General features: G+C 38.3%; 1 protein-coding gene across 1 annotated transcript; it reads left to right on the top strand.

Annotated features, from left to right (window-relative positions):
* Window positions 1-1,019: 1,019 nt before the first annotated feature.
* On the top strand, window positions 1,020-10,541 carry kcnk1b (potassium channel, subfamily K, member 1b). The gene is made up of 3 exons (XM_068328132.1): window positions 1,020-1,518; window positions 3,597-3,992; window positions 7,634-10,541. Exons 1-3 carry the CDS (start codon window positions 1,164-1,166, stop codon window positions 7,888-7,890), a joined length of 1,008 nt encoding a protein of 335 aa, XP_068184233.1. The 5' UTR covers window positions 1,020-1,163; the 3' UTR covers window positions 7,891-10,541.
* Window positions 10,542-13,382: the final 2,841 nt, after the last annotated feature.

Genomic DNA, 13,382 nt, shown 5'->3' with positions numbered 1-13,382 from the left:
TGCATATGTGTGCTGGCATAATTGTTGACGTTGACAGTCTTATCTGTCAAATCCCAAGGCATGTTTGAGACAATGAAGGTTTATCTAATCTAATGTAATCTAGATTGTGTGCAGATTAATGTTAACATGGTATTCATAAATGAACCATGAACTTGAATAAATAATTCAGATATCTCTTCAGTATGACAAGTGGGATAATGTGCAGAAGGATGGTACAACATATACTGTGGATATTTGTGTGTAATATAACTATGTACTATCTGTCATTTTAAATCGCCAAATTTCACTGGATCCTTGCTGATGCGTTTGTGACATCACCAGGTTCCCCATTGTTGGTTGCATGTACAGTACAGATACACACACACACACACACACACACACACACACACACACACACACACACACACACACACACACACACACACACACACAATTTAATATTTTATAATAAATATAATGATCGTCACATCCGTGGCTAACAACCGTCTTTACCTGGTTTAAGCTTGAAACTGAATGACACGAAAGCCACTACAGTACAGTATATGTGAGTGGAGCAAGTCTCTACGTCATACGGGCTTTGTCGCCGCTACATCATCTGCTGGCTTCACGTGTCATTTGAAGCTCGGAAAACAGGAAACCCACGTTCTGGAGCGTTTAAATTGGTGAAACTATATCAATACAGAAATAAATCAAGTGATATTATTTGTTTAAAGTACGAGTTGATACGTTTTTGGTAGCTGCTGATGGTCACGGAAATAAGAATCGAATGCCAGAGTTTCAACGTGATTTTAAATACTTTTGGAGTTTTAAAAAAAATGTAATTTATTTTTCATTTTTAGGCAGATTTTTGTTTGCCCAATTCTTATAAAGCAAGCACAACATTACAAGTAATTACAAGAACCCCTATGTTCGAGTACCACTCTTCTCATCCTTAAATTCTAACATTTCCGACGATACTCGAAAGCGTCAAGTGCTCCTGCAGGTTCAGTGGAGGAAGACGTAGTTTTGGTTAGAGCTTTGTCTGTGACACATCCATCCTCACTGCACAGAATGCGATATCATTACACTTGAGGGCGGGACAGTAATTACCATTTTATTGTTTTATTTTTATAAAGCAGGGACGCGTCTTAACACGGTTTGTGATATCAGCAACATCTTGAAAAATGCTTCAGTCTCTCGCCAGTAATTCGTGCGTGAGGTTGATACAGACGCACAAATCGACGTGGTATTTCACATTTCTACTTTTGGGGTACGTCCTTTATCTTATATTCGGAGCTGTGGTCTTTTCTTCGGTGGAGCTGCCCTATGAAGACCTCTTACGGCAGGAGCTGCGGGCCGTTAAAAAGCAATTCCTCCAGGATAATCAATGTCTGACCGAGGAGCGTCTGGAACGTTTCCTGAAGAAAGCTTTGGAGGCCAGTAGTTATGGGGTTTCCATTCTTAATAACGCCTCGTCCAACTGGAACTGGGACTTCACCTCCGCGCTGTTTTTTGCGAGCACCGTGCTCTCCACCACAGGTAAGGACGGACGGACGGACGGACGGTGGGACTTGAGGGGATGCTGCACATGTGTATCTTCAACCAGTGCTGATCCTCACGTTTGGTCTTTACGTGTAAACATTAAAGAAAAAAAAAAAAAACTTTTTTTTTTTTTTGTCAAGATGTTTTTAGGTTCATATTTTTTGTTACACATTTTATGTTGGCACAGTGCAGCCCTCTGGCAAATTTTGTATCACATTTTTGTTGTCCAAACAGAAGCACCCAAATATGAGTCAGTGTAAACATCACCAACGTGTCTTCCTCCGAGGCATTCCCAATTTAAATTAGGTAAAGGCTTTAAAACAAATATATTCTTATACACTTAGTCTTGAGGCATAGGGACGAGTTTTCACTGTGCTTTGAGTCATTTTATCTTATCTATCATTACATAAAGCAATGCAGTTACAGATGTTTGTCAGTCATTACACCTGGAGAACTTTAATCTGACTGCATGGCAGCAGATATATGTCCGGTTTAACACTCTCCTTTACTCAACAAAATCATTGGATTGGATAGGCAGATTTTTCCAGATGCTAGAAGTGAATGTTTTGCTCATTCTAACGACTAGCTGAGGTTTCTCATTTGCACAGCGCTGTTAGGAACATTTCATATGAAGGTGTTACATTATTGGGCGGCATAATGTGGCAGCAGTCAACTCTCAGAAAATCCTAAAATACATACATAGACTGATTTATTAATCTATTATTTATTAAATTTTATTGCCACTGGAGAACATTGCAAAAACACGCTCAAGCTTCATCCCACAATCCAAAAAAACATGCAGCACACATGAGCTGTTCTCTGTTAGGAGTGAAAATGAGCTTTAATATTTGTCTGTCTACAAATGACGGCCCTGTGATGACCTGGCGACCTGTCCCAGCGGCTGCTGTTCTGTTGCACAAGACTAGTCTTAGTGAATTGTCTGTTCCTGTATGTATATCAATGAGTACATGTATGCTCTTCCACTCTAACCTATGGGAATAAAGTTCAAACAGGCCTGAGAGAAGCTTAATTACAAAACTTGTCAAACGAGATGGAGTAGACATAAATGCACGTATTAAAGAACAGGAAGAAGAGCCAGACAAACAAGAACAATTACCAGTGGAATTTTGTTCTTGTTTATCATGTCACATTGAACAGTTCACTTCATTAACAACGGTTTTCACATTTGTAATTATGGTTGTCATATAAAAGATTTAATAAGGACTATCCGAGCACCATTATTTCCAAATCAAGTACATACTGTATAGACAACATAGCAAATATTATATGGAATTGTATTTGCCAGTAAGTGCTGGAATATTAAGCCATTATATCATCATTCCCACCAAAATATATTTATTCTTTGACCAGTAGATTTTTGTTTGTTAAAGAAAATGTATGTCTGCAAAATACTGTAATATGCTATATACGATATTATATATAGCATATGATATATAATATGATTATATATATATATATATATATATATATATATATATATATATATATATATATATATATATATATATATATATATATTATATATATATATGCCTTTTTGAATTTGAGGTGGTAGAAAGCTTTATTATAAATATAGGAATGAGTTCAATCTGTGGAGTTTCATTTCCTCACCACTCAAAAATATTCAAGGTTTTTCTCAAAGGTTTGTACAGTCATCAATTATCCATTTAGTGCTGCTTTTTTCTATTGAGGGACTTTGTCTTTTTTGTTTACTTATGTTTCCTCTGTTACAGTACATTGTATTGATTTAAAATATGATTTGTATCAGGATTTTCTGGATATAATTAAAATCATTTTCAATAATTTTTTGTCCAACCTTGGGGAGGTGCCTTTTGTATTTTTGGAAATTCCAGCGTTACGATTTTTTTTATTTTTAATTATGAATATTCAACCTTAGCTCAAGTGCCTTTCAGAAGAATTGCATTGAACAGGGACAAATGATTGAATTCCAGATCCTGAATGTTTCATGCTTTCAGATTTATTTATTTTCTTAAATGATATCCTCTTCGGGCAAATTTTCACTATTATTTCCCACCCTGATTTTTGTCTTACAGGATATGGTCATACAGCACCACTGTCAGATGGTGGGAAGGTCTTCTGCATCATCTACTCTGTCATTGGAATCCCTTTCACCCTCCTCTTCCTCACAGCTGTGGTACAAAGAATCATGATCTGCAGCACACGGAGGCCCATTATGTACATTCACAGGCAGTGGGGCTTGTCCAAGCCTCTCGTCGCAATCGTCCATGCCGCTGTGCTGGCTGTGTTGGCCATCTGCTGCTTCTTTCTCATCCCAGCCGCCATCTTCTCATCACTAGAGGAGAACTGGAACTTCCTGGAGTCCTTCTACTTTTGCTTTATTTCCCTCAGCACAATTGGCCTGGGAGACTACGTACCTGGAGAGGCAATAAATCAAAAGTTCAGAGAGCTCTACAAAGTGGGCATCACTGGTGAGTGCTGGAGACTTTTTATTTTGAACTTTTCATGGCAGGTAGGAGGTAACTGTAACTGTAATTCAGCTTCAGTTCAATTTAATCCTTACTGATGTTTGTAGCTGAAAGATGTGGGTGAAACAAACACCGCACAGCATTAGTGTCATTACGTTTTTCATAAACCCCAATGGTTCCTGTTAAGAAGAGGATATCACTACTTGTTTTGTTTGCACTTGGGGGGCTGTGCTCTCTGTTCCTTGAGTTGTAAAACCATACAATCAAGAAAAACAATCTCATTATACTTATTTGTACATGCCGTGTGAGGAAAAGGTACTTTCTCCGAGTGAAATAGTTTCAGTGTCTCACAGTAAACATTGTAAATATTTATTCCTGAGAAAATGCCCTATATACCTATAGATTTATTAAAGTGAACTTTGACCAACCCACCAGAAGTGTGACACAATCAGCTAGTCAGTTTGTCAGTCATTATTTTTTATTGTGAGATGGAGACAGCTGTAGAGGAGACAGGAAGTGTGGGTGACAGAGTGGGAGGGGTTATGCAGCAGGAATCAAGCCCATTGCTGTCAAAAGGGGACCACAGGGTCAGTATATGGAGCACTCTACCAGCTGAGCATCTTGGTATACTTTCTGACCTACAGTACCTAATTCCTGACCAGCCTGCCTCACTCAGTTGGTAGATTATGAGAATCAAAATGTCAGGGTTGTTTGTTCCCAGAAGGAACTCCTAAAGGGATTAGTAAAGTGAAGTTCTTCTCTTTGGCTCGCAGAGCAGCAATGTCCTTTTTGGGAACTGCAGGTTTGCTGACCACCGGAATTGATGGATATGATCTCACTTTGAAATCACAACTTGATTATTCATCTTAATTTTGTAATTCAAGTGGGGTTCTTGACCGATTGAGATGCGAATCATTGTTACTGTTCTGACTGATAGATAATCAATGTTAATTTTAGATTTTGCTATTAACAAATAGTTAACAACCAACTCTACTCACACCCAGTGTTACGGAAATTGTTAGCATATATCATTCTGGAAAGTCTTTAACCTCAAACTTTCTAAGAATGTGGAGCTCAAGGACAGTTTACAGAGTTGGAATAATTTTTGGGTAGCTGTGTGCTGCTGACAAAACCACTGACATCCTCTTATGCCTTTTGTTTTATTTTTTAAAGGCCTATTATTCTGTAAGCTGAGTCAACACTGTGCTGGAAAAAAATTGAGCAATGGCCTCATGGAGAAGACATTGATTATAGTTGTGTACCGTACTGTCAACAGCACTGTGGGAGTTAAAAATCTCTGCAATGAAGAAAAATCATGCTTTAGCCATAGGTCTGTACAAATGCCAGACTCTATCTCAGCTAGCTGTCAGCTGCATGTGGGTGTGTGTGGTACGATCATCCAATGTCGTCATTCAGTAGTGCAATGTGTCAGCTTGTAGGAGGAGAAATGGAACAAATAATGGCAGCCACATTTTTACAGCTTCCTCTATGAAAAAGGACACTTCTCTAATGAACGTGGCATCAATACCATCAGATAGGAGGCTGTGAGTCAGATTTGCTACAGTATGGAATGATTGGTGATAAATAGCTATTTTTTTGTGATTTGTATTTGCGTCATGGTGCTACTCGGAGTGCTCATGTATCAAATGTCCAAAGAAAGATTGTTTTGTCATGAAACATGACGCTGTCTGCAAACGCTACGCCAAGCTGCTTGGTTCCATTTTCTTTTTCAGCTTAATCAACAAGTGTCTTCTCCGATTTCCTCAACCCATAATCAATAAACTATTTACAATACTAGTAATACTCTTACCTTTTATTTTCATGCTTCCTGGGGGTTTTACTCGGTTTCGTTGCTTATTGCTGGAAAAGAGGAAGAGAAAGCCTCTCAGTAGCAGAACTGTTACATCTGATCAGTTAATATTTAACAGGGGAATTCCTGCGTCTCTCTTAGTTCAGTCTTCCTGTCTCTTAGTTGCTGTCCTCGTCTGATACAATGCATAAACTACAGGTCTATGTAAAATCATGGATGATTGCATTAACTTTTCTTCGAAGTAACATGAATGCAGAAATATCTTTTTAGTTCAATAAAAGAGATAGTGATGTATGTTTAGTCTAATATAAATTATCAGCATCTTTCATATCCAAAAAAAATATAAATGAAAATCAGGTATAGCTCTGGGTTGTCTGTGTAGGTTCACAGTTATCCAGGACATGGTTATCCAAAGCTGTTTAAATCAATCCACTGTACTTTAAGAAAGTCTCTTGACGATGTTTCGCCTCCTTGTCATTCAAATGTCAGGTGTGATGTGTGATAGAAGAGTTTCAGCTAAAATGAAAGGAAAGGTGTACAAAACTGTGGTCAGACCAGCGATGTTGTTTCGTCTAGAGACAGTGTCACTGAGGAAAAGACAGGAGACAGAGCTGGAGGTAGCAGACATGAAGATGCTGAGGTTCTCTTTGGTAGTGACCAGGAAGGATAGGATCAGGAATGAGTACATCAGAGGGACAGCACATGTTAGAGGTTTTGGAGATAAAGTCAGAGAGGCCAGACTGAGTTGGTTTGGACATGTCCAGAGGAGAGATAGTGAATATATTAGTAGAAGGATGATGAGTTTTGAACTGCCAGGCAGGAGGCCTAGAGGAAGACCAAAGAGGAGGTTTATGGATGTAGCGAAAGAGGACATGAAGGTAGTTGGTGTGAGAGAAGAGGATGTAGAAGACAAGGTTAGATGGAGGCAACTGATTTGCTGTGGCGACCCCTGAAGGGAAAAGCCGAAAGGAGAAGAAGAGTATACAAAGGTGAAACTCGCATTTCAATGACCCATCAACCATCGTTGAGGGGTCCGATGGGTTTCAACTAAGGTCGTTGAAATGTGAATAGCACTGAGCACACCCCACAGGGTTAATAAGTTGGGACATGACCAGCCCCCTTCAGCACTGAAGAAGTCTCTTGGATGAAAGGGGAAACGTCTTCAAGAAACTTTCTTAAATGATTGTAAATGGGCGAAAGGTGATGTCGCAGACCACCCCCCTGTTCAGAGATGGCTTCTCCAATTTGACATGGATGGCTTCTTTCACTCCTCTCTCAAACCATCTATCTTCCCTGTCCAAGATCTGAACATCAGTATCCTGAAATGAGTGTCCCTCTTCCTTGAGGTGAAGGAAGACTGCTGAGTCCTGACCTGATGAGTTGGCTCTTTTTTGTTGAGCCACGCGCCTGTGTAGTGGTTGTTTGGTTTCCCCTATGTAGACATCTGAGCATTCTTCGCTGCATTTGACTGCAAATACCAGACTGCTCTTCTGACTGTGTGGTGTCAGAAGAGCAGTCTGGTTGAGGAGCCAGGCGGGTTTCAACTAAGGTCGTTGAAATGTGAATAGCACTGACCACACCCCACAGGTTAATAAGCTAGGACAAGACCGGCCACTGTCAGAACTGACAAAGTCTCATGGATGAGAGACAAAACATCTTCAAGAAACTTACTTAAAGTCCAGTGAATTGATTTAACAGCTTTGGATAGCTCTGGGTTATTCTTCAATTGCCCCTTGGGGACAAATAAATGTTGCAACACGTCTTTGTTTTCGATAACTTGTTATTTATCAATATACTTCTGTCTCTTCTTCTAACCCTATTTTTGTGTCATCAGTCTACCTGATCCTGGGTCTAATAGCCATGCTGGTGGTGCTGGAGACTCTGTGTGAGCTACAGCAGCTGAAGCAGCTGAGAAAGATGTTCTACTTGAAGAAGGAGAAACAACAGGACCGCCTTGCCATTTTGGACCACGACCATATGTCTTTTACCACTGTTTGCAAAAGAGCCGATGAATGCGATGAGGATAAAACAAATCAATTCATTGCAACCTCAACTGGGTTCTCTCCTGTTAATGAGTTCATGTCCCGGTAAACAGCAACAGACAAAACTTTATTGAAAGACAACAAAGTTGACAAAGTTGTTTGGGAACACAATACCTTTAGATAGACACAAATATCTGAGTTTATTATTCAGGTAAAGCAAATGACCTCCTACACCCAAACATGATATTGATCCAATCATGTTAGGAAGTGGATATTATAATTGTGTGCGGTAAAAAAATAGAGAACAATAATATTTTAACATTGACTGTTAAGTCAAGACAGTGATAAAATAAAAGCCTTTTCCCGTATTTATGACTCACAGGAGTCAAGCTCCTTGATTACGTGCTGTACAACTTTTCGTTAGTCTGTCACAAAGTGGTACATTAATATGAATATAAATATTCATATTTTATGAAGAGATGTTTGACATGTACATGGAATGTACACATCAGATAAATATTTAGAGGGATATATAAAGTAAAAATGTATTCACATCCTGAAATTAGACACCTTACTGTATCAAAGATAAGCCGAGACAACCGCAAGAGAGAAGTAACTGGTGCAATTCAACTTCGGAGTTTGTGTTCACTCTGTTCATGTGAAGCCCTAAAGTTTTATTGATTCTCTTAAACTAGACCTGTTCCCTCGAGTTTAGAAAAAAGAATTTACAAAAAAGATGAGTGACAGGGGCTTATCCCTGCAAAGTTTGAATCATAAAATAAATGCCAGAAAAATCACATTTTTGAAACTAAACTGTTTATTGAACCTTCTGACATTTTTTTTTAAATTCATAGACATTTGCATTTTTAGTCTGTATCATTTTCTCATGTCTGGCATTTTGTGTGTGCAAAATTCATGTGTCTATTGTATATACAGTATATAAGGTTTTTCAGGAAAATAATTATCAAAATTATGATGTAGAGGTCTCAAAAACTCTACATGATTGAAAAACATTTCACATTATCTGAACGATTAGGCTTCTATTATCTGAACAATAAAGACACCTGACATATTTGAAACAGCTGACAGTTTTGAAGGAAATGCTAATCAAAAGCACTCCCACTAATGTGATTATGCTGTTTCATAATCTATGATGTGTGAAATTTTCATTCATCGTTATGATGACTTCTTGTGACATCACAGTTTGCTGCTTGCAGATGCGTGTATCCTCTCAACATTTTGAAGTGTTACATCAGAGTTGTCCATGAGTGAAAATAACCACTATATCTCCTTGATATTGTTGATGTCTCAGTGTGTGCTGGGCTTCAAAAAGGGAAGTGAGGTTAATCTAAAAGGGGAACAGTGGAAAGCTGACCTGCTTTCTGCATTTTAATATGAATAAGGAGAGCTCAGGCCAGCCAGCTCCAGGAACCCAGAGGCAAAGAAATAATGACTGTTTTCATTTTCCCTGAAACAGAAGGCTCATTTTTCTGATCATTTCAACCATTAACACTTGATAATGATACTCTTGTACTAATTGTCTGTAAAGGCTTGAAAGTCGCTCTCAGGAAGAAAAGGGCAAGATGCTGTGCTTTATTTATGTAATTGGAGTGTACAAATATATATGTGTGTATATACTGTATATATATATTTGTTTAATGAACTACTTGAAAATTTCTGGCAGCGGAAATTAAGACATCCCAGTTTTGTGCTGAATCAGTTTTTAATATGGCCTACTCTTCATTAAGGATGGCTTTCTGTAATTCGAATTTAAACTAGTAAATGCACACTGAACATATTTGGCACAGTGTGATCTGCTTATGTTTCAAAGGTATTTGAATAAAGGCTCATCATCTGTCATTTGAGCATCCGTTTGGTGCAGATGTCCACATACAGTGCGGCATACTGTTGGAGTGCTTTATGGTACATTTTATAAAAAGGTATGGAGAAACTTTCTATGTCTGTATGGAGCTCAAGTTCTCACCTGGCATCTGAAGCATAAAGTCTCAAATGTGATGTGTTTGATACTGTTTGGTGCAGAGACATTTAAAGCCTGAGCAGAGTGAAGTATTACACTTTTCGATTCTGCTGGCTCTTTTAGGTTAGTCATGACAAGTCCATTAGAACAGCTGAGCAGCAGTGAGGTGTCATGAGCTGAAGTCTGATGTTTAATAATGTATGTGAGCTCAGTAGGATTGTTTTTCATGATTTTTCCACCAGTGTAGGCCTTCATGTAAACTGTGAAACATTGATAATGCTCATATTATCCGCTGAAAAGAATGAAAAACTTGAATTTTACAGAATTGTGGTTTCTCTTTTACTGTAAGATTTTCAATTCTAGTAGATTAGTTACAATACTGATTACAACAGCATTATTATTGTCTGTATTGTTTGTTGTGCTCCGTGTAATGTCCTCTGTGAAGACAGAAGCAAGTTAAAGTAGTTCTTATTATGTTCAGGGAGTAAATAGTGTGTCGAGGGCTGCACTCTGAAGCAAACGCAAATTTCATTCATTTTGAAAAAATATCTGGAATATCAGGACTGTTTGGTTTATGTACATAACTCTTCAACTATTCATTATGGTGTATATTGTAGACTTACATGTGCACTCAGCATTTTAGTGTTACAATTTTAATACTGTATTACTGGATTGTCCTGAAGAACCAGGGGTTCATGTAAAAGTCATTTCAACATAAGAAGCAAGTCCATGAACTTCAGCTATCAGTGTGTCTTCAATAAAGTTGGTTGTGTATTAATATTTAATAAGACTCTTTTTTTCAAAAAGTATCAGAACTGATCCCATGAAAGATCATGTCACATGTCTGTCCTCTGACAATGCTTCCAGCTGTCCTACAACTAAACAACATGCATTGCACTGGTGACAAAGCTTTACCACAAAATACACATAGACACCGGGATAAGAGCTGTAGGCCAATGCTGGGACTAATACAGAAAAAAATAGTTGGACCAACTGGAAAGAAAATAAAAACAAATGGAAATGAGTCTGTTCTTGAAAACATTTGGTTATTTCTCTCATCCTTTAGTAAAAGCTGGGAGTGGGAATTAAGCATGTCTTTGTCTCTGTCAGATGCAGAGCTGCAGTCGGTAATTAACAGGAAATGCAGTTTTTATTCAAGCATAAGAAGCAATTATTTGTGCCAACAGAGTGGAAACATTTTAGCACAGACTTTAATAGTCATTTTGGTTTTATTATACAATACATGACACAAACACATCCAAGTAAAATATAAAGCATGTCAATGGTTTCCATTCAGCTTCAGTGCCCGTCCTTGTATCACAGAATAAATTGTACTTTGTGGCCAATTTATTTTCTCTCTTATTGTCTCTGAGAAGAGTGATTTTAATTGGGTCTCTTCAGGGTTCCAGAAGAAATGCAACACTTTTGTTTTATTCATCAGTTGCATTTCTTATTGAACACAAGTGCTATTACCCCTGACATGCAGGCTTCTTTCACCGCAGAGCCACTGAGCCCAAGGCTTTGTCATCCAGTTTAACTACGTGAATAAAGATGAGGGAAACTGAGCTCACGGCAACACATTTATTTATTACATACTGCGCGAACGCAATTACCTGTGGTTGTGCAGTAAAACAAAATAACTGTTGAAGACGTCAGGCAGTTTGGCGCAGTACAAATCTGCCAAATTCAGAATCGTCACTGCATTGAAAATATATTTGTTTATATAATTAAACAGATTACATTAAGATCAGACTCTCTTCTTCATCAGAAATATAAGTATAATTTAATCCACCTGTCATCATTCTATTAAGGTAAAAAGAAAGACGTGCAGCAAATAACACCTGATATAAATGCTGTTATATGAAACACCATTATATGTCAGCATTGGAAGAGTATAAAGAAGTAAAGTAGTAAGAAGTAAATACAAATGCAGCAGTTACAAAAAAACATTTATTATATTTAAAAATGTTTAAAAATATCAATAATACCCTCCCATAGGGTGCATTCAGGGTCCTCAGCCACTGTAGAAAGTGTTTATCAAAAGTACACTGTGAACACGTCCAAAGCCTGCAGGTGTGAGTCCAAAATTCTTTCAGCCAATACATTATTTCCCTGTTGGAGTTTCATTTCCAATTCTGCTTTTGCATGTATAATAAGCTGCTGTTTACTTTCCTTTGTGACAGGTGGTGCAGGCTGGTTTGAGTATAAATTAGCTGAATGTAGCACATTGTGTCCAATCTGCAGCCTGCTCACTGCAGGGGACAAGGCACATGGGTCTCAAGGGTTTGACCTGCAGCATGAAAACATCATGCAATCAGGTGCAAGAAAGAAAAGCACACAAATTCCCGCTTCCCCCCTTTCTATTTCAGTAATGGACAGTTCACGTTATAATGAATTTTTCGGGCCACTGTGGGTGGGTGGAGGAAAAGAAACAGGGAGCTTTGTTGCTCCCAGCAGCAGGAGCAGCAGCGTAAGTAGTCCTTGTCTCTGTTCGCCATCCTGACAATTGTGCTAATAAAATATGTGGTTTCATGTCGGGGTTTCATGTTGTATGTGTTTTTATGTCTTGTGTTGATTCTTCTTTAAATTTAATCTGCCCACACACATGTACCGCAAGGATTATCCCCTAAAGGCTGATCAAACTGGAAAATACTCACTGCTTCTTTTTATCAGTATTACCATTTGATCTTTTTGCCTCCTTTGACAAAAGAAAAACCACACACCAGAGTTTAATCTTACAGCCAGAATGGATTTTTTAAAATCTCTGTGCTAAAAGAAATATACCATTATACAGAATCTAAAGCTCCTTTTTAAGGAATCCATACAGTACATGGCTTTAGTTGCACAAATATTGCATGACTTGAGCTAAGCCCAGAGGAGTACCATGCTCTGCAGTGCTGTCCAGAAGGATGTTGTGTAACGCAACATGTTTCATCAGTAGAATTCATTGTTGCTTCTCGTGTACCCATCGTCCAGGGACTTTAGGGTCATCCAGGACAGAAGGTGGTTCAGGCTGGACAGAAGCGACTGCTGCTGACAATATACCGCATAGCACTGCTCTCTGGTGGTGGGGCAGCTCTATTTATATCTTGACACACACACTGGGACTATGGGAATGCAGGAGGCCTCCAGCAAAATAATTTCCCACTGCCAACTCTCTTACTGCTCTCAATTGGTGCTTCAAACAGGATATTTTCATTATGTAAGAGTGTCCTGATTGTACAGATTAAATGTGGATTTACTTATGTTAAAACACAATAAATTACTAAATAGGGAATTGTGCATTGGAGGTTGCAGCAGTCCATTTTGCAATTTGCAATATACATATATTTGCCAACGTGCATGTAGCTAATACTAAAACAGTTGGATATACACACCAGCCCAATTAAAGGAAAATGTAGGATGTAAGACAAACAGGCAAGAAGAAAAGAAGACAGAAGAGGACTGAAGGAGGGATGAATGGATGCTGCAATTATAGGTATTCTCTGTTGCAACTGCTCCACAGCGTTAATGTTTTGTTTTTTCTCATGTTTCACAAAAACAGAAAGAATATGCTCATTTTTTAGGTGCTTGAATAGCAAACATCAACATGCAAAAAGAAGACGACAAAAATACAAAACTAT

This window comes from Antennarius striatus, chromosome 11, assembly GCF_040054535.1.
Source record: "Antennarius striatus isolate MH-2024 chromosome 11, ASM4005453v1, whole genome shotgun sequence".
NCBI lineage: Eukaryota > Metazoa > Chordata > Actinopteri > Lophiiformes > Antennariidae > Antennarius > Antennarius striatus.
Note: the sequence above shows the minus strand (reverse complement) of the source record. Positions and strands in the feature narration are given on the sequence as shown.

Excerpts from the sequence above, each read along its gene's own strand:
- kcnk1b (XM_068328132.1), top strand. The coding sequence starts at position 1,164 with ATGCTTCAGTCTCTCGCCAGTAATTCGTGCGTGAGGTTGATACAGACG. Across the intron at positions 1,519-3,596 it reads CACCGTGCTCTCCACCACAG|GATATGGTCATACAGCACCA; the intron begins GTAAGGACGGAC and ends TTTGTCTTACAG. Across the intron at positions 3,993-7,633 it reads CTACAAAGTGGGCATCACTG|TCTACCTGATCCTGGGTCTA; the intron begins GTGAGTGCTGGA and ends TTGTGTCATCAG.